The 22,292-nt window shown below is 40.9% G+C and overlaps 1 protein-coding gene across 1 annotated transcript; it reads left to right on the forward strand.

Annotated features, from left to right (window-relative positions):
• The first annotated feature begins 3,481 nt into the window (after positions 1-3,481).
• IER3IP1 (immediate early response 3 interacting protein 1) lies at positions 3,482-20,733 on the forward strand. Its single transcript, XM_032422685.1, has 3 exons — positions 3,482-3,680; positions 18,268-18,369; positions 19,369-20,733. The coding sequence occupies exons 1-3, from the start codon at positions 3,590-3,592 to the stop codon at positions 19,422-19,424; spliced, it is 249 nt and encodes an 82-aa protein (XP_032278576.1). The 5' UTR covers positions 3,482-3,589; the 3' UTR covers positions 19,425-20,733.
• The last annotated feature ends 1,559 nt before the right edge of the window (positions 20,734-22,292 follow it).

The following is a 22,292-nucleotide window of genomic DNA, read 5'->3' on the forward strand; positions in this document are numbered from 1 at the left end:
GCCAAGAGTTCATGAGTGAGTTCTGGGTAGGAGATATAAATTTGGAAGTCTTCAGAGTATACAAATGTTGTCAAGCTGTTAGAATAAATTAGATCACCAAGGGAGTGTGAGTAGAAATCTGTTGCTTCAAAAATACTGTGGAGCAAACAATCCCAAAATTTAGTGACTTAAAACAACAATCATCTGTTCTCATGGATCTGTACTTGGATAAGGGTTTGCTGATCTAGGCTGGTCGTGTGGGGGGTGATTTGGTTCTGCTTTAAGTATCTTTCATCCTTCTCCTAGAACCAGTGGACTGGCTCAGGCATGGTTGCTGTTTGAACTCCCCCCTGCCCCATGGCAATGTCAGAGGCACAACAAAGAAACATATAAGGCCGGGACACCTGGGTGGGTCAGTCGTTAAGCATCTGCCTTCAGCTCAGCCCCACATCAGGCTCCCTGCTTGGCGGGAAGCCTGCTTCTCCCTCTCCCACTCCCCCTGCTTGTGTTCCTGCTCTTGCTATCTCTCTCTGTCAAATAAATAAATAAAAAATCTTAAAAAAAAAAAGAAACATATAAGGCCTTTTGAGGTCTAGGCTCAGAGCTGGCCCAGCATTTCTTCCTTCTTATTCTATTGGCCAGAGCAAGTCATATAGCTGAACCCAAAGTCAAGGATCAGTCAAATGAAAAGGCAAAGGCACCGATACATGGAAGGGTAAAAACTGAGTTCAATAATGCAATTTCTCCTAAGTCCAGGGACTGAGTCCATCCTGGAGCACTTACCTTTAAAAGGTAAGTTTGAATTCTGCATCTACCCTGCCCCCGCACATCTAATCAGAGGCCAAACATAAAGGTTACCCTAGACATCATCTTAACCATTGCTCCCCCTTGCCTAAAGGAACTTTACTGAAGGCATTAATTCTTTGATTTTTGTTACAGGAATGAAAACACTGATTCCATAGTACCAGTTACAAAGAAAGTCTGTGGCAAGATGGTCCAAGATGCCAAAGTGTGCCATCTAACAGTCTGAAGACAAAAAAACACAACTTGAAGCAAATGATAAGGAGACATCTGTATGTGAAATTGAAAACTGCTCAACAGAAGCGTCTGGTAAGATATCTAACATGAATGCATGAAAACGTACCACACTGACATCAGAAGCTCAGCACCATGCAGCAAGTTCTAATTTTAAATAGGCTATACCCAGTTGGGTTGTTTTTTTTTTTCCCCAAGCTACTAAGATACAGAATATGCATTTTACCCATTTCTTTGTTTGGGGAAAGATTTTTTTCTAAACTGAGACAACTGTTTAATAAATATATTTTAAAAATTCCAGGCTTTTAAATTTTTTTGGAAGTAAGGACATCCGAGGAACAATTCTTTTAAAAAAATATAATCTTCTATTATCAGCTTAGTCTACAAGCCTGGATTTTTGAAAAATAGTGGATCAGATAATAGGGTACTAGTACTCGTACACTATCTTATATTTTAAGCTGCTTTTGCTAGATCTAGAGATTTTGGGGGCTGAAGGAGCCTTAGAGATCATAATCACCTAATTTTATAGATGAAGTAACAGAGGCCCAGAGAGGTTAACCTGATTCTTTTGAAAATAAAAGAAATGAATCAAGTGAGTTGTGACCCAGGGGCGAGTGACACAAAGAGGTAACTATGAGAGGCTTTACCCCACCTCCTCTGCATCTATCCCCATAATCTCCAGACACCCCCCCCCATTACCCCCTCCTCAGTAAATATACAAGCTAGTAAAAACTGTTATTCACTGTTCAACCAAAGCTGCCAGACAAGGTCCCCTGGGTGCCCTCTCCCCTCTCCCAGCCCAGGGTAGCAATCCTGGATTGGTCACCGTCCACTTACAGGAACAACCTTCCTTCTCTACCACCAGGGTCTAGAGCTTTGTGGACCTTGAAAAACTGGAGGATTTGTTGGTATCTTTTTGTTTCTTTTATTTCCTTTACTTTATCTTCCTGTGTCTCTCCCTACCTGATTTGCATTTAGGACCGATTATGGAGGTAGTGTTTATGTGTGTCTGTGGGAAATAATACATCTCTTCTTCCCTGTAGGTACTAACTAGTTGGCCTATTTAAGCTTAATTTCTTCTTGGGAGATTAACTAATTATTCTTTTTTTTTTTTTGGCTAGTGTCTCTTCCAGCAGCAGCCACAGCAACAAGCACATGGGCCTCCAAAGTGCTTTCTGGGACTAATGTGCTGCTTTTCTATTTTCTATTTTAGGGGACCATGAGAAGTTCAGAAGGTGACTAATTTGCATACTTGGCCTCAACAATATCTAAAATTCAACATAATCAGGCTCAGCTTCTTACTGCTGCCCTCAGTCAAAGATAAACAAAGCTAGACCCAGTTAAAATGGTAAAGACAGATTTTAATCTGTAATATACCATTGCAATAAGCAAGAGGGTCAAATGCAAACTGACCTCAATTTCAATTTGTACAGAGGTGACTGGGCATTTTAAAGGGAGAAGAAAGGGAGGTGAACATGGGCTCAGTAGAGTCAGAGAAGTGAAAAATTACAGAGGGGTAGTCAGTGTAAATGTTGACTGGCCAGTTGTGACGGTGAGCTGACAATTATCAAAATTAGGATTCTACCCTCCCACAGACACTGGGAAACAGAGGCCCTATTCTTCCTGATGATTACATTTTTTTTAAAAGACTTTATTTATTTATTTGACAGAGAGAGAGACAGCGAGAGAGGGAACATAAGCAGGGAGTGGGAGAGGGAGAAGCAGGCTTCCCGCCTAGCACAGAGCCTGATGCATCTGCCTTCGGCTCAGGACATGATCCCAGGGTCCTGGGATGGAGCCTCACTTCGGGCTCCCTGCTCAGCGGGAAGCCTGCTTCTCCCTCTCCCACTCCCCCCTGCTTGTGTTCCTGCTCTCGCTGTGTCTCTGTCAAATAAATAAATAAACTCTTAAAAAAAATAAAAGAAGTAGAAGTAAACAGTAAAAGTTAATTTTTTTTTTAACATTTTATTTATTTATGAGAGACAGAGCACAAGCAGGGGGAACGGCAGAGGGAGAGGGAGAAGCAGTCTCCCCGCTGAGCAGGGAGCCAGACTCCAGGCTGATCCCAGGACCCCGGAATCATGACCCCAGCCGAAGGCAGACGCTTAAAGGACTGAACCACCCAGGCGCCCCTACAGTAAAAGTTATGTTCCTAATTCATTTTATTTACCTATTATATTTTGATTTCAACATGTAATCAACATTCCAACATGTAATCAACATTTAAAAAAAATTAATGGGAGATTTTACGTTGTTTTCGTCCTAAGTGTTTGAAATCCGGCGTGCACAGTCTCACGCTTTACAGCAGCGCAACTGCGACCGGCCACACTTCCGGCTTTCAGCAGCCACACGTGCCTGGCTACTGCACTGGACTGCACAGGTCTAGACCGCCGATCACATGCGCCTTGCTGACGTAAGCGCGGGGCGGGTCCTAGCCGGATCGGGGCGGAGCTTCTGGGAGAGCGCGTTTGGGGCCTCCCCGGCTCCCGTAGGAGAGCGCCGGCCGTGGCGGCGCCACGTCCCCTGCGGCGCCGGTAGAAAAATCAGTTGGGCCTCGGGGCGGCTGCGGGCGGCCATGGCCTTTACGTTGTATTCGCTGCTGCAGGCGGCCCTGCTCTGCGTCAATGCCATCGCCGTGCTGCACGAGGAGCGCTTCCTCAAGAACAGTGAGTGGGACCGCGGGGCAGGGCTGAGGGGGCGGCGGCGGAGCCCCGGGGGCGCGGAGCCCAGGCGGGCCGCGGGAGGGGACACCGTGGGCCGCGACCTACGGGAGGCCGAGGGCTCGACTCTTGCGGCGCTTCCTTGGAGGGAAGAAGCCGAGCCACTTCCCGTCTCACCGAGTTTGAGCTCAACAGCGGGACGAAGATTATTTAACAGGTGTCTCCTGTGTGCGGGACCCCGGGAGTTGTGATGGGAAGGGGTACAGAGAAGAGCCAGGGAAGCCTCTGCCTGCGATTAGTTTAGTAAGTTAATGCAGTCCTCTGTGATCGCTTTTAATGGTCAGAAACCTAGGGTCTGAGGTTTTAGTTACAGAGGGAGGGGCGTGGCTCATTTTGGAGCTTGGGTAATTAGAAGAATGAACTGATGGAGGGCCATAGGGGTTCCTGGTGTTTGAGGCTAGGGGGAAAGGGAAGGTGTTGGGATTATCATGGCATCCAGACGCCCAAGTTCCAAGAAAAGTTTATTCAGCACAGTTTATTGGGTGTCTACAGTGTGCCAGGCTAGAATCTAAGAATACCAAGATGAAGACAACAGTTATGCCTTGTCATACCACAGAATACGGCGATTTCCATGTCGTCCTGGGCGGGGCACTTCTTGATGTATGAGGCAAAATTAAGACAGGATACTGCATGATGTGCATCATCTGTCTGTGCAAGTATATCTAATATACAAAATATACCATCATTTGTAAGTACGCCAGATATGTCTGTGTGAGTCAGTGAAGCCCAAACCCATGAGCAAGATTGATTCATTTCATTTATTCCTGCAGATTTATTGAGCACAAATTATGTGCCGAGCCCATGTAATTAAGAGCTGAGGTTGCAGGAGTCACTTGCCCTTCTAATGGAAGTTAAGTAAAAAATAAACAAGTAACAATGACAAGTATGCAGAATATTATGGAAGAGAAGTGCAGGGAAACACTAGCTTGTGAATCTTTGAAAGCGTTGTGGAGGAAGTGTGTTTAACCCAAAATCTAGTAAGTAAGTAAACATTAATTAGGCAAAGGGTTGGGAGGGTGAAGAGTAAGAGCTCTTGTGAAAATTGGGGCAGGTGAAAACGAGGTTTTAAGGTTTTAAGCAGGGCAGTGACATGACCAGATTTGTGTTATTTCCAAGAGCCTTACTGCAGTGTGGAGAACAGACTGGAAGGGTAGAATAGTGGGTGTGGGAAGCACCATTCCAAACAGGGCAAGTAGAAATGGTAGGTATCACATCAGTTGAGTTGGTATAATAATAACTAACACTTAACACCACATACTAGGATCTGTATCCAGTGCTTTACATATATTAACTTGTATAACCTTCACAACAACCCTATGAGATAGGTACTGTTTTCATCCCCAGTTTACAGATGGGAAACCAGAAGTACAAAAGAGAGTAGGTAACTTTTCTGTGATCACACAGCTAGAAAGTGGCAGAGCTAGGATTCACCTTAGGCATTCTGACTCAGAAGTTCATCTCCTCAGTACTATACTGTACAGAAAAGTAGAAGGTATGTGGGGGTTGAATTGTGTCCCCCGCCCAAAGATACATGGAAGTCCTAACCCTTGGTACCATGTAGGTGACCTTATTTGGAAATAGGGTCTTTGCAGGTATAATCAAGTCAAGATAAGGTCACACTGGATTAGGATGGCCTTAGATCCAATGAGGTGTCCATATAAAGAGAGAGATACAGAAACGTGGGGGAAGGGCGCCTGGGTGGCTCAGTCAGTTAAGCAGCTGCCTTCGGCTCAGGTCATGATCCTGGAGTCCCAGGATCAAGTCCCACATCGGGCTCCCTGCTCAGCGGGGGGTCTGCTTCTCCCTCTGACCCTCTTCCCTCTCGTGCTCTCTGTCTCTCATTCTCTCTCTCAAATAAACAAATAAAATCTTTAAAAAAAAAAAAAAAAAGAAACGTGGGAGAAGAAGGCCAAATGACAACAGAGGCAGAGATTGGAATGATGCAGCAAGAAACCAAAGAATGCCAAGGATTGCCAGTAACTACCAGAAGCATTGAGAGGCATGGATGAGATCTTCAGAGTCCCCAAAAGGAACCAACCCTGCTAACACCTTGATTTTGGACTTCTGGTCTCCAGGACCGTGAGAAAATACATTTCTGCTAAGCCATACAGTTTGTGGCATTTTCTTATAGTAGTCCTAGGAGACTAATACAAATCAGAAGATATTTTAAAGATAGAAAAGGCAGAATTTTACTGTTCGGTCATTGGGAATGCAGAAGAGGAAAAAGTCAAAGATCTCTAGGTTTTCTGGCTTAGCAACTGAGTGAAGCATAGTACCTTTACCAAGTTAGATAGTACTGAAGGAAAAATGAGGGCAGCGGTGGTAGGTAAGAAGGTGAAAATATAGTGAAATAAGTTTTGGACATGGTGAGTTTGAGATTTCTATGAGATATGCAGGTGGATGTGTGGGATAGTCAGTTGGAGTTAAGTCCATAGAACAGAAGCAAGAGCCACAGTGGAGATTGAATTTGACTTTGTCAACCACAGATGATAAATGAAGCCATATGAAGAGATGAAATTGCTCAGGGAAAGAATACAGTACAAAGAGAGTTGGTGACCAGGACAGTCCCAGAATCTCTTCCAATATTAAATGTTTAGGTAGAGCTGGAAGAACTGATAGGAGAAATTGATGAATGAGCAAAACAAGAGAAATGGGAAAATCTAGACAGTGGGGTTTCACAGAAGTCGAGTGTTTGAAGAAGGAGACATGGTACAACAGGGGAATGTTCGGGGAAATCAGGTAAGGACAGAAAAAGGTCCTAAGCATTCAGGGTAATAGAAGTCATTGGTGATTTTACACAAGCAGTTACAACTGTGGATAAAATCCGAATTGGAATGAGTGGCGAAGTGAGTAGAAAGTGATAAAAAGGGAGATCACCGTAACAAATACAGTAATAATGGAAAAGTTTGCAATACTGTGAGAATTACCAAAATGTGATAGGGACACAAAGTGAGCTGTTGGAAAAATGGCACCGATAGACTTGCTTGAGACAGGATTGCCATAAACCTTCAATTTGTAAAGAACACACTCTCTGGGAAGTGCAATAAAGGGGGGAAATAAAATAAGGTGTCCCTGTATAACATTGTATAAAGTGTACAGTGATCATTCGATACACGTATATACTGCAAAATGCTTACCCCAGTTAGTGTTCTTCGTGTCAAATAATTCTAATTTGGTTGTGGTTGTGGTGATAAGAACATTTAACATTTACTCTCAATGCAACTTTCAGGCATGCAGTACAGTATTGTTAACTATAGTCACCATGCTGCACATTAGATCCCTGGAACTTACTCATCTTATAACTGAAAGGTAGTACCTTTTGACCAGGAATTTCCCATTTCCCTCACCCACTCAGCCTCTGGCAACCACCATACTACTCTCTGTTTCCAAGAGTTTGAGATTCCACACGTAAGTGAGATAATATAATATTTGTTTGGCTTATTTCACTTAACTGTAATAACCTCAGGATTTACTCATGTTGTCACAAATGGCAGTTTCTCTTCTTTTTAATAGCTGAATAATATTCCATTTAATATATACACCACATTTTCTTTTTCCATTCATCTCTCAGTGCATACTTAGACTGTTTCCATATCTTGGCTATTGTGAATAATGCTGCAATAAACATAGGAGTGCAAATATCTCTTCAAGATAGTGATTTCTCTTGGAGAAATACTCAGAAGTGGGATTGCTGGATCAAATGGTAGTGCTATTTTTAATATTTTTTAAAGATTTATTTATTTGAGAGAGAGAGAGCACCTGTGAGTGGGGGGAGGGGCAGAGGAAGAGGGAGACGCCTCACGGAGCAGTATGCCAGTGCGGGGTGTGATCTCACGACCCTGACATCATAACCTGAGCCAAAACCAAGAGGTGGATGCTTAACCGACTGAGCCACCCAGGTGCCCTGATAGTTCTATTTTTAATTTTTTGAAGAACCTCCATACTGTTCTTCATAGTGGCTGTACCAATTTACATTTCCATCAACCATGCACAAAGGTTCCCTTTTTCCACATACTTTTATTTATTTACTGCATCTTTATATATATTTTGAAATCAGGGCGCATCTTCGTAGTGGTTGTACCAATTTACATTTCCATCAACCATGCACAAAGGTTCCCTTTTTCCACATACTTTTATTTATTACCGCATCTTTATATATAGTTTGAAATCAGGGCACATGATGCCTCCAGCTTTCCTCTTCTTCTCAAGATTGCTTTGGCTATTTGAAATCTACTGTAGTAACACACAGTTGATGCCACTTCTCTTTAGCATTATACTGGATATTCTAGTCAGGGCAGTTAGATGAAAAAAAAGAAATAAGAGACATCCAGATAGTGAGGCTGAAAAAGTAAAACTATCCGTTGTTTGCAGATGACATAATCCTGATAATCCTGTGTATAGAAAATCCTATGGGGTCACTAAAAAACTATTGTAACGAATAAATGAGTTCAGTAAGGTTGTAGGATACGAGGTCAGGAGCAAAAATCAATTGTTTTTCTATATATGAACAATGAACAATTGAAAAGGAAATTAAACAATTTCATTTACAATATAAGTAATAAAATACTTAGGGATAAATTTAACAGAAGAGGTGCAAGTCTCATACTATGAAAAACATAGGCATTGTTGAATGGAATTAAAGAATAAAGATATTCTTAAAGGTAATTAAAGAAAATAAAGACATCTATGGTCATGGATCAGAAGACTTAATATCATTAAGATGACAATACTTAATATTATTGATTTACAGATTTAATGCAAGTCTATCAAAATCCCAGTTGGCTTTTTGCAGAAACTGACAAGTGCTCCTAAAGGAAATGGACCCAGAATTGCCAAAACAATTTTGAAAGAGAATACAATGCCCAGACCTTACTCCAGACCTGCATTTAAATTTTCCAGAAGTGAAATTCAGCAGTGTCTTCTCCAGAATTTCTGCAGGTGACTTAGCTTTGTGCCCCTAAATGAAAATCACTACTACAAACTGTTGGAATGGCCCAGAAATGTTAATACTTTCCTCCTAGAATCTTGTCTTCATTTCCTCTTCTCTCCAGAAGTAGCACAGATATTTTATCTGAATATAGGTTTTGAATATGGTCCCAGAACTAAGGGAAAACACCACATTGGCTTGTCTAAGTCGATAAGCTGTTATTTTAAAATATCTAAGGGGCGCTTGGCTGGCTTAGTCGGGAGAACATGCCACTCTTGATTTCAGGGTCTTGAGTTCAAGCCCCACATTGGGCATGGAGCCAACTTAAAAAAAAAAACTCCCTTTATTCAGGGGTGCTTGGCTGACTCAGTCAGAGGACCATGTGACTCTCAATCCAACCCCCATGTTGGGTGTAGCAATAACTACAAAAAATAAAAAGTGAAATATCTAAATATGTTTTAAAATAGAATTTTAAGATATTTTGAGTATTTGTTAAATATTGTTTATGTAGGCTCTTGACTCTTGCCTAGATTTTCATAGTAACCTCTTCACTGGTCACCGTCCCTCCAGTTTTGTTTCTCTCTCTCTCTCTTTTTTTTTTTTTAATGATTTTATTTATTTATTTGACAGAGAGAGACACAGCGAGAGAGGGAACACAAGCAGGGGGAGTGGGAGAGGGAGAAGTAGGCTTCCCGCTGAGCGGGGAGCCCGATGCGGGGCTTGATCCCAGGACCCTGGGATCCTGACCTAGCCAAAGGCAGACGCATAACAACTGAGCCACCCAGGCGCCCCCAGTTTTATTTCTCTTTGTTTAACCTTCATGAGAAGCTGAACATGTTCCTCAGTGGTTTGAAATTCTTGAATTCTTTAATATTCATAGCCTCCAATATAAAAGTCAGACTCCCTTGTGTGACCTACAAGCTCACCATAATGTATTCTTTCTTCTCTGTCCTTCCCTTTCTTTTACCCTTCCCCAGTATTTACCCTGTGTGCCATTCTTGCTGTGGTGCTCTTCTTCGCTACTGAGCCTTTACGCGTACTTTCTCTGCCTTCAGGTTCCTTGACTTACCTCAGACTGTTCTTTAAGGCCTACCTCTGCCATTTGCCTCTCCTAGAAACCATCACTGACCTATTTCATAGGTTGTAGCACCACTGCAGTTCCTTTCTGGTCTTCTCCAGTAGACTGATGACAAGGATTCTCTCATTTTTACAATTCCGTCAGTCAGTGAGTATTTTCTAAATAACTGAATAACATTATCATTATCATATTCTTGCAATTCCTGATTTGAGAGCTGTATGTTTATACCAAATAGTTTAGCCAGTATTTTGACTGTAGTGCAGAGAATGTATTTCTTCTGGTGTTCCACAATGATGCAAATTCCCTTTTTGTACAAGAAAAAAAAAACATACACACACGCAGTGAATTTTAATACCTGCCAAAATTATTCTTACTAGTTTTTGTTTGTGGTGCCGGGTATGGATCCATTTGACAAGTATTATGTCCAGTAGCATTTATGAGCGCTACAAAAGAAACATTTCATACATGAAACAGTGTATGAGTCAGCTCTGGCTGCCATAAGGAAGTATCATAGACTGGGTAGCTTAAACAACAGAAATTGATTTTCTCGCAGTTCTGGAGGCTGGGAAGTCTAAGATCAGGTCGAGGTGTGGTGAGGGCTATCTTCCTGGCTTACAGATGGGTGCCTTCTCACTGTGTTCTCACATGGCTAGGTGGAGGGAGGGGGGAGGGAATCGAGATCTCTCTCTTCTTCCTCTTTTTTGTAAGGCCACAGTCGTATCAGATTAGGGCCTTACCCTTAAGATCCATTTAACTGTAATTACCTCCTTAAGACCCTGTCTCCACATAGGCTTCAACATAGGAATTTGGGGGGAACACAATTCAATTCATAGCAAATAGTTAAAATATTACAAGGTACTACAGATTCAGGGTTTAAATGACTGCTCCAGAGCCAATGTAACATTAGAATTTAGAGTAGTGAGAGCTGTATGAGCCCAGGTAATGGAGGGAGAATTCCTAAAGGAGGTAAATGTTAAACAGTAAATCAGGTGTGCACAAATACAGAGAAATGAGCAAGGCCATTTTACAGGCCTTGTATGATAGTCATGGTATGAGCATGGCAGTTTATAAAACATTAAGAAAACCATGTAGACATGTAAGTTTCTCTGTAAATATATAGTCTAAAAAGCATTTGTTGAATTTCATCCCAGATTAAATAGAAATTGTTATGTTGAGCTGGAAATTAATTATATTGATCCAAGAGTGATTAGTCCAAGTATACCAGATCATTTACTTCAACATTGATCTTTTTGATCAAGGTAATTTTTTAAAACTTATGTTAGCAGAATTCTTTATTCTGGAGTTTATTGGGTACTTTCACATCTATGATAGCATTTGATTCCCATGCAAACTTGGGTGACACTGACAAAGTGAAGCAACTTGTCTCTTTTGCACGTATGGAAACAGGGTCAACCAGCCCTCAAAACTCTACTAATACTTTTAATACTAACACTAACTGTACTAATACGTTTCTAATACTTTTTCTTCAGGATGTATCTGGCTGAGGGTTGTTGGCTGAATCTGGATGGATTGACATTTTGTGTATGACTTTTTGAAGTCTGGGCAGCAAAAGAACATATTTGGTGTTTGCAATAAGTAACTTTTTATATTTAGCTCTCTTCCTGAAATTATGGCAGCAACCAGTGCTGGCTGGTCTTACCATTTGTTCTTTTCTAGGCCCTCTAGCAATGGAAATGTCAAGAGAGCTGCAGAATTGAATCTTTCTCCTTTAAAAAAAAAAAAAAAAGGGCAAAGCTCTTTAAAGCTTTGGCCAATTTCCTTAGAAAAACAACTGAGACTCCCTAATTAGCAGTTGGAGGGAAAACTATTTGTTACAGTAAAAGATAATCCATGGCATCTGGTCCTTTACTTGTCACCTTTGTGTTTTTTGTCCATGGAATATCTAAACAAAGGATTTACTCTCTCTACCTAAAATTAAGTTGTCTTTTCATTCTGGCGGCATGGAAATAGAGACTAGGCTAAAATTAACTGATAACTTAGTATTTTTTAAAATACTTCAATGCTGATGCTTAAAATGTCATACTCCCAATATTGTAGAGTTTTATCCTGTTTTGTTGAAGAGCAGTTATTCAGTGTTGGAAAATACATTTTTTTCTGGTAGTCACTCTTATTATGTAAAAACATACATTCAAACATTTTTGAAACAGGTCTAAAAGAAAAAAGATTGTTGGAAATTATGCTTTCTAACAAAAATTGGGTGCATAATCCATAACATACTGAAAACAAGTCCTTTTTACCATCTAAGAGATTGTGGCTGTGGGTGGAAAGGCTTGTTAATTTTAGCAATGATAAATTCTAAAAAAAGCAAATAAAGGAAATGAAACCAACAATACCATTTAAAGTTGGTTTTTGGGGTTTTTTTTTTTTAAAAAGATTTTTTATTTATTTGACAGAGAGAGGGAACACAAGCAGGGGGAGTGGCAGGCAGAGCAGGCAGAGGGGAGAAGCAGGCTCCTGCAGAGCAGAGCCTGATGTGGGACTCGATCCCAGGAGCCTGGGATCATGACCTGAGCTGAAGGCAGTTGCTTAATCAACTCAGCTACCCAGGCGCCCCTAAAGCTGGTTTTAAAACATGCTTTTAAATATTCAGAGTAACTCATAGATGAAGACTTTCCACTTGTAGACCTTGTCCCTGCCCTCAGGGTGTTCATGCCCTGAAGAGGAAGGCCTCATTGCAGAGGGGTTTCTCCAGTGGGTGAGCGTCTTTACAGGCTTTCTTTTTTTTTTTTTTTTTTTAGATTTTTTATTTTATTTTATTTATTTGACAGAGAGAGAGAGACAGCTAGAGAGGGAACACAAGCAGGCGGAGTGGGAGGGGGAGAAGCAGGCTCCCGGCTGAGCAGGGAGCCCGATGCGGGGCTCGATCCCAGGACCCTGGGATCATGACCCGAGCCGAAGGCAGACGCCTAACGACTGAGCCACCCAGGCGCCCCTACAGGCTTTCTTTTTAAATTTCATTTTTCTTTTTATCAAAGCAGTGTAAGTGTGTGTGTGGTTGTTAAAGTCAAAAAGCTCTTCTGTTTATAAAGAAAGATAGAAGCCTCCTGCCCCATCTCTCTGCAACCTGAGCCCCATTTCTCAAAAGCAATTATTTTCAACTCTTCCAAGTTTTGAGTCACTGACTTAATGCTGTGGAAGGGTTTAGTATAATTATACCATCAGCAGCACATTTGTGCTCGTGGGAGCACAAGTACACACACATATCCCCTCCCCCATCTCTCCCATCTCCAGCCAATTATTGGCAATATTGGTATTCCATATGTATGTTACCGTCAGTGAATATTGCTCACAGCTGAACAATAAAAAATAATGATGTCATTCTTCTAGTTGATTTGTGGTTTGGGTATAGAATTCTAGATTGGAACTAATTTTTCTAAAGAGTTTTGAAGACATTGTTCCACTTAATTTTCTCATTTCCAGTATTGACATAAAGAAGTCTGATGCTGGGGACACCTGGGTGGCTCAGTTGGTTAAGTATCTGCCTTTGGCTCAGGTCATGATCCCAGAGTCCTGGGATCAAGTCCCACATCGGGCTCTCTGCTCAGCAGGGAGCCTTCTCCCTCTGCCTGCCGCTCCCCTTGCTTGTGCTCTCTCTCGCTCTCGCTCTTGCTCGTTCTCTCTGTCAAATAAATAAATAAGTAAAATCTTAAAAAAAAATAAAAAAGTCTGATGCCATTCTGTTTCTGATTCTTTTTACAACCTGAACTGTCTCTCTTAAAGCCTTTAGGGTGTTCTCTTTGTCTTCAGAGGGCTGAGATTTTACAAAAATGTGGCAACGTGTGGGCTTTTTTTTTTATTGGGCTGTTCTCTCATTGGGTCCTTTTGGCTTAAAGGCTCATGTCCTTCAGTTCCACAATATTATCTCTTAATATTTCTTTGATATTTCTCCCTGTCTGTTCTTTCTTCTCTCTGAAACTCCAGTTATTTTGACAGGTTGATACTCTTCTTTTTTCCTTTAGCCTTGTCTGATAGGTTTCCTCAACTTAATCTGTCAACCTCTTGAACTTCTTATGCTAATGTAGGAAGAACAAGAGCTTTGGCTTGATTCCTTAATGTTCCTTTTTTATGGCATCCTGTTCTTGTTTCATAGGTACAGGAGCTTTGCTCTCTATGGATGTTCATTTTTAAAAATGTTTTCTTTTGGGGTGCCTGGCTGGTTCAGTCAGTAGAGCATTTGACTCTTGGTCTTGAGGTCGTGAGTTTGAGCACCATGTTGGGCATGGAGATTACTTAAAAAAATAAAGAATAAACCAGTCACTTAAAAAAACATAGTAAAAAGGTTTTCTTCTACTTCTTGCATTGTCTCTTCCTCAAAGTCTCCTTTTTCTGTTTTTGCTCTGTCCTTCCATGTTCAGGATGGTTTCTTCTTGACAGTTCATTTTTAAGTGTAGGGCACAGAGGCTCATTGGAAGCTGTGCTGTGTGCTTGGGGCTTGTTTACTGGTGGGCCTCACTGGTGCTTGAAGACGTTGTCTTGTTGACCCCCGCCCCCCCAATGTCAGTATCTGAAGTCTTTCTTCCTGGGCAACTGGCCAATTTCCAAGTAATTTTCTTTTCTTTTTTTTAAAGATTTTATTTATTTATTCATGAGAGACAGGGAGAGAGAGAGAGAGGCAGAGGCAGAGAGAAGCAGGCTCCCCGCCGAGCAGGGAGCCCGATGCGGGACTCGATCCCAGGACCCTGGGATCATGACCTGAGCCAAAAGCAGATGCTTAACCATCTGAGCCACCCAGGCACCCTCCACGTAATTTTCTAACTTCCTACCTGCAGAATGTAAGCATTATATGATCACATTTAGAGACGAGCAGAGGAGATAGGCAAGAGTCTGGCACTTTGGTGTGCAGACTTTCATTCCCTCCACTCACAGCAGATGTCCCTAGAGCTTCTGTGGTTCTCTGCTGAGAGTAAACCTCTTGTCTTTGATGCGGGTGAGAGGCACACTCTCCCATCAGTCAACGCTACGAAAGGAGATGGGAGGGCAGGGGGGAGCTAAGTGCTCTTACGTGGCCCTTCAGTGAGTCCTCCTGTTTCTCGTCCCTGTTGCCTATGTTGGCACTTTGAGGTTTCTCTCACCTTCCCAGTGTTCTCATTCTCAGCGCGAGTCACCTCAGTGTTTTATTGTGTGCTCCCTGCAGAGTTTAGGTTTCAGCTTTCTCCACTAAGTCAGTTATTCTTCTTCATTTATTTTTTAATGTCCAAATTTTGATTGACTTCTCTTGCCTGAAGACTTCTCTTTTGTTAACCTATATCCTTTATTGTCATTTTTAGTAGGGTTTCAGGAGAAAGCTAAGATAAAAATGTGTATCCATTGATGAGGTTCGAGGTTCAGGACATACTACCCCAAAATATGACACCTTGGCAGTATTTAGTATCTTAAGCTGAAGGAGTTTGAGAAAATGGCAGAAGCAGGAAGGTCTCTCTCACCGTCTGTTCGCCCCTCCCCTTGCCCTCTTTTCTCAAAGCCGATGCTTAATCTCCCATGTGAAAGGTACCCTCCCGGTATCAGGAGGAGGGGAGACATCCTTATCACCAGAGAGGAAAGCTGTAGAAACAAACCTTGTTACTTTTCCAACATTTATTACTCCCCACTCCCAGCTCAAACTCCTTTGTCCTATCAGTTCTTCACAAATGTCTCAGAAGCTTCCTGTTCTAGTCACTTCTTTGGCTCTTCATTCTCTTCTGAAGGCTCCCATGTACATGTAAAAAGTTAATAGAATTTGTATGCTTTTTCCTGTTTATCTGTTTTTATCAGTGTAATTTTCTTTTTTTTTTTAAGATTTTATTTATTTATTTTGAGCGAAAAAGAGACGCAGAGGGAGAGAAACATGGGGCTCAATCCCACAACCCTGAGATCATGAACTGAACTGAAACCAAGAGTCAGACGCTCAACCGACTGAGCCACCCAGGCACCCCTTATCAGTGTAATTTTCAGACCTAGTCAGGGACCCCAGGAGGGTCAGGGTGACCTTTTTCTTCCCTGACCCTATCATGATGAACCAGAACCACAGTGCTTTTTTTATTGTACAGAGCTGTTAAAGAGGTTTCTGTAAGTAAGTTATCCCAGCCATGTGGCTTTCACATAGAAATCTTTTGTAGCAGTTACGGAGGTTGGAAACTGACACAGTTGATGGTGGGTGGTCATTTTGTGTATCCTATATGTCTAGAGATGAATATGAAGTAGTTTTTACCACACTGTAAGTAGGTGAAGGCTGGTGCTACAATTTGAACTTAGATTACAAAAAGAGAGGGGTGCCTGGGTGGCTCAGTCGTTAAGCGTCTGCCTTCGGCTCAGGTCATGATCCAGGGTCCTGGGATCGAGCCCCGCATCGGGCTCCCTGCTCGGCGGAGAGCCTGCTTCTTCCTCTCCCACTCCCCCTGCTTGTGGTCCCTCTCTCGCTGTGTCTCTCTCTGTCAAATAAATAAAATCTTTAAAAAAAAACCAAAAAAAAAAACCAAAAAGAGGACTGCCATTTAGTGGACAATGCTGAGTGAGCTTCTGGAACAGTGAGACAGATATTTGGAGGAAAGACATGGTGGTAAAACTCGTAATAGAGTAAAAGCAAACGTTGGAGAAGCGGCAGAAGTTTATTTGCTTGTTGGAGAGTAGATCCTGAAGTAGGAGGGTGATGCTGCCCGGGGAAGATGCAGGTATATTTTCTAAAATTACTTTTAATTTGGATAGATGTGTACATTTGATATTGGAGGATTTCTGTCCCCTTCCCCTAAAGCTACAGTGGAATGATCTGTTCATGTTATAACTTCTTGTGTCATAAAAATTCAGAAATGGAGTTCTTTGCAGTTGGGATCCTAGAAATTACCTTGTTTCACCTTATCCCAGATTAACTCAGTCTACTATTACTCACTTCAATTCCACAAACCTTTACTAAATACTTGCTGTGGGGTGGGAGTGCAGGAGAGTGGGAAGGTGAAGAAAGACTAAATTTAGTCCCCGTCTTCCAGGATTTTATAGTCTAATGAGAGACACTTGAAAACAGCTAACCATGAAGGAGAACAAAGTTACTACAGTCAGGAGGCTATTTGGGGAGCAAAGAGAAAGAAGGTTTATTATGATATGAGAGGGATCTAGGAAAGGCCCTGATGCTGAAGTCAGACCTAGATTCAGAAGCTGCCTTTAACATGTACCACAATTAATGGGCATTGAGTATGAATAGGAATTGGAAGGTAGTGGTGGGATATAAGGCTAGAATGTCAGTTTTAGGATTTGAACTATACTCAGTAGGCAGTGGGAATCATCACATGATTGGGTGGTGGAGAGATCTGACCCTGTAAGGGAGAAAACTCAAGGGGTTAAGACAGCTAGATTCCAGAGGCATCTGTTGAGAGAGTCTTGTGAGACATCAGCGAGGCTGATTGTAACCACTGTGACGGTGGCTGCAGTGCGGGGGCACAGAAACGGGCGACACTGCTGTCCACTGGGATGGCTTGTCAGCACAGCCCGAGCTAGGCCTCGAAGGGGGAGTGCGAGTCCAAACACATTGGCTCTCTTGTGAACTCGAATTTTAAAGCTTTATCCCACAACAATCTCAGTGTTGATGTGACCAAAAAAGCAGGCCAACCCTTGCTTAACGTTCATGTTGACCAAATAAAAGTTGATTAAATGAAGTGCAATCTTGTTTCCTGAGACTTGGTTCTTTCACATATAAAATAAAGACCATCATCAAGTTTAAGGGCCAGCATGTCGGGAACTAAGCCCTATAGTCATCGGAGCTACAATGTAATATAAGATATGAAAAGTGGGCCTGAAATGCAGACCAGAGAAGGACAAGTTGCAGAAGTGAGGACTTGTAGGCCTTCAGCAGAATGTATGGCAGTAACGAAAACTAGCAGATAAAGGTAAAGAAATAATGATGTATATCAGGAAAGTGACACAGAAGAAAGTAAAAGACTCTTCTACAGAGAATAAGTGGGGTAGTGGGCTAGATTCCACAGCTAGAATGGAGAAATGAAGAGAGTGATGAAAAGAGAAAGATGTGCCCCAGCCAGCAGGATGGAGGACTCTCTGAAAGCCTAAGCAAGCCGTGAGCATGTTTATGTTCAAATTTCCCCAAGGAATGTAGATAGTGCGTCTCAGCCACAACATTTTTATATTGCTAATTGTGTGGGATTTTACAAATTCTGAATTGAGCTAATTATCGAGTTTGACCATATGCCTTGGTTTTCAGTTCTAAAAAATATTTTGTTTGAAAAAAGGAAAAAACCAATCAGGATGTCACAACAATCATCTTCACTGAATTAAATGCCATGGAATAATTTAGACTGTAGTTTATTTTATAAAATCAGTGTGGAAATGAAATAAGATTGTTGCTGCTACCAAAGTAAAAAATATACTCTACAATATTTAATCAGTATGGCTACTTTTAATTCAGATGACTGTATTTTATTGTCTTTAACAAAGACTCAAGCTAATCTTTTAGAAGATGACTAATGAGGGAGCAAGGCAAGTGCATAATAAATTTTAACACAGCTAATCATTTTTATATTACGCAGTTGGCTGGGGAGCAGACCAGGGAATTGGTGGATTCGGAGAGGAGCCAGGAATTAAATCTCAGCTAATGAACCTTATTCGATCTGTAAGAACTGTGATGAGAGGTAAGAAAAAAAATTAGTGAAACACTCTTTTAAGTTTTAATTTTGTGATTTGGAGTAGCAAAGCTTCTGAGTGTGAATACTATCATACCATTTTTGTAGTGAAGTTTTTTTCTCTTTAACCTGTCTTTACTGTTTAGAAGTTACTGGTTTTCTTTCTTAGTTTGCCTCTTACTTCTGTCTAAACCACTTGATGCGAATGGAATGTCCAGTGGTATAATCTGTTCACGTGTTACCTCTCAGACTTGAAAGCAGTGTTCTTACCTTTTGGAAATTATGTTGCTTCAAGTAGTAGAGTCATCTAGAGTCCTAGAAGGCTTTTGAAAGAAAAATAAAGGTCCCATATCTGCCAGTCTGTTGGATATTATTTTAAAGATTTTATTTATTTATTTGTCAGAGGGAGAGAGCACAAGCAGGGGGAGCAGCAGGCTGGGATCATGACCTGAGCTGAAGGCAGACACTTAAATGACTGAGCCACCCAGGCATCCCTATTAGATATTATTTTAGAGCAACTGGAGAAAGAAGGGTTCAAAAGTTTTTATTTAAAACCATTAAAATAAGGGTCTGTCTCCCTCTTTCGTTGTTAGGATTTTTGATCACAACTTTGGATAGAATGGTAAATAAGTTCACTCTTAATTTAGTGGTGAAACTGTGGAATCTTCTTTGCCCTTTATTCCTAATGTCAAGTGTCACAGACAGCCATGTCTCCTTCTGCCTGGACCTGGTGTGCTTCTGTGTTCCCAACCCTGCACCAGCACCATTCACAGATGTCTCATATTGATTTAGTTGTACCAGTGTGACTCTTAACCCCAGTCACACAAGCCCTCTTTAAAATAAATTTTGGATTTTATGATCCAGTGCATGTTCCTTTGTAACAATGATTTGCAACATGATTATGGATGACATATTGATACTTTCATCCTCCCTAGATGCTAGTAACTATTACTTAGTTTTTTCCTGCTATTTTCTTTATAGTAACAAACTTTTTTTTTTTCTTTACAGTGCCATTGATAATAATAAACTCAATTGCCATTGTGTTACTTTTATTATTTGGGTGAAGAACAGTGGGGGAAATGGAGACTCAGAAGAAGAGATGCCAGCAGAAGTTATTACTTCAGTCATTATTGGAATATACATGTCTTAGCTGGTCATCCTTGCACTTGACAAAAATGTAAACCTGACAATAAAACCAGAGTCCCTATTTATCTGATTTTTTTAAAAATGTTGCACTTACAGTTTCATTACAGAAAGATTAGGTCATCAGAGGCAGTAACTATCCAGGATTGGAATACCTTTGATTGCTAACTGTTAATAAAAGTTCATGCTATGATAAAGATTGTTAAAAGGGTACAGGACTGTCACTTGTGTGTTTTTAGAGATTTTTCCTCTCTCACTTCTCAGGGATAAATTTTTTTTCAAGGTTTTGAAGTTCCTTGTGACTTAGCTATGATGTGAGAGTGATTATCTTCCTACATAAAATTTAAAGGATTTTTAAAAAGTAATTACTACATATAAAATGATAAATTGGTAATTTGGGTAATTTTACTTTGAACTCTTTATTTTGTCTATATATCGTTTTGGCCATGGCAAATTCAAATTTATAGCAACTATTGAGCAATACTCTCTGACTTCAGGGAGAATTCTAATTTTGTAAGTCAGACAGTCACATGATGGTTGTGTTTTTAAGTTCTTTTCATGTGTTTGTTATTTTATTAGTTGGCCTGAATGATATCAGACCACTATCTACATATTTCCATTGGTAGAAAAATCTGTGTAGAAAAGTCTATGCCCTTTTTTACAGTAATGACTTATTTTTTAAAATCAGCCTAAATATTAGCCTGCAAGAGCAATCCTAAACAGTCACAATTAAACTATGCTATGTAGGAAGACTATTGTGAAGCATTTACCTCTCCCCCAAATTATCACGTTTCCGTTTTCTGGAGTAGCACATTAAGGGGTATAATTCTTAATTCTTCATTCTGTCTGTCAATAGAGATTCATGTTAGATAAGTTTTTTGTTTTGTTTTTATATTCTTAGACCATTCCATATTTGCTCATTCCATAATACAGTTTTATGCAGGAAGATTAAAATTATGTAAATGGTTTTCCTAGGAAATTATCAGTTATTATAGTTTAAAGGGATAGAGTGGCATCTTTGTTTATAGGAGAACATTTGTAAATAAAGTTAAATTTCCAAGTCAAGCACTTGTTTTTGTACCTTACCTGTCAGTGTTAACTGAATTAATCTCATTTCGTGTGTGACACTGGTTATATACTTTCTTTGCTGTAAAATCACTGAGCATAGATTTAATGAAAGTAAACATTACAGTCACTTTTTTTTCTTCAGTGAGTTAACTGAATTGCTGATTACATCAAGGAGACTCATGAGCAACTTTTATTCCATGATTTAGGTTACTTCTAAAACTTTGGAGCAGGTACTGAATGCCTTTTGGCCATACCTGAATTAGAGATAGATGATCTGTGGGCCGCAGGCTTGCAGCTGAACCAAAAAGATGTACCAGGGATTCTTAGTTGATTATCTGGCTCGTATGAGTAACATATTTGGCACTTAGAAGCAGTGTTCTTTTGGCCTTAACAAAAATCCGATGCATGAGTCGAAGTTTAAGCCACTGGACAGATTCAGTACATGCAATTAATTGAGAGCACTCCCATTTCTCCACAGACCATACAGAATTTTAAAAGGAAAGAAAAGAGAGACCTTGGCCTGATGCCATTTTCTTGTAAAACTTTACAGCACACCTTCATGCTCATTTAGTGGCAGGATACTGTCCGAGTTCAGACTCTAGGGGAGGGCAGTCATAGCAGGGCAGGATCAGAATATTCTGTAGCAAAGTAGTTCTGAGGAAACTGAAGCACTGAATATCAAAATATTTCATCTCTGGAGGCCACTTAACACAATTCTAGCTTCAGTGTGCCTGTAGGGAGGTCGGCAAGCTTTCACAGGTTAGCCCTGATTTCCCCAGAGCAGTTGAAATTCAGTAAGTATAGTATCTTACTTAGTTGACAGTAACTTCAGTGTCTGTTTGCCTGCGCACATCCTCCCCTTAGCCATTCTCAGTGTTAACAATTGGTGATCATTCTAGATTCCAAATATCCATGATGTTTATGGTCCTAATGTATGCTGACCCTGTGTCTATATGCCTCTGACCTATCTCATAAAGGATCTTGGCTCACGTGTAGATGTTAACCAAATTCATACCCTGATCTTTAGTTAAGTACAGTGGTTTTCAAGTTTTTTGTTTTTTTTTTTTTTTTAAGATTTTATTTATTTATTTGAGAGAGAATGAGAGAGAGCACATGAGAGGGGGGAGGGTCAGAGGGAGAAGCAGACTCCCTGCCGAGCAGGGAGCCTGATGCGGGACTCGATCCAGGGACTCCAGGATCATGACCTGAGCCGAAGGCAGTCGCTTAACCAACTGAGCCACCCAGGCGCCCGGTTTTCAAGTTTTGATTGTTAATGGTAGAACCAGATTCCAAAAGGGATAACACAGAACTGTAATGTTCCACTATCTGAAACAGATGAGAGCAGTTCACTTATTTCTAGTCGAAGTAGGGATGGGGCCCAAAGGCCCACTGTTCAACCTCCACCCCGCTCTTGTCATCATTCCTAAGATACTTCCACAAAACTCTTTAAGTTTTCGAAAACATAGTTTAAAAGAGTATCTTTAAAAAAAAAAAATCCCTACTTTAGATAGAGTAGGCAATGTGATCTGTGGTCTACAGGTATATGCTATCACTTGAGTGTATATGTACTCATGAAGTGACTTGAGAGAAAGCAATATATTGGAGTAGTAAAAAAGAGTGGGAGGCGGGGTATTTCTAATATGCCAAGCAAAACCTTTTATCATGACTTAAGACAAACTTCCTAAGACCTCAGTTGTTTACAGTTGCTTCATCTGTAAAAC

Source organism: Phoca vitulina, unplaced genomic scaffold (assembly GCF_004348235.1).
Source record: "Phoca vitulina isolate PV1807 unplaced genomic scaffold, GSC_HSeal_1.0 scaffold27, whole genome shotgun sequence".
NCBI classification, from domain to species: Eukaryota; Metazoa; Chordata; class Mammalia; order Carnivora; family Phocidae; genus Phoca; species Phoca vitulina.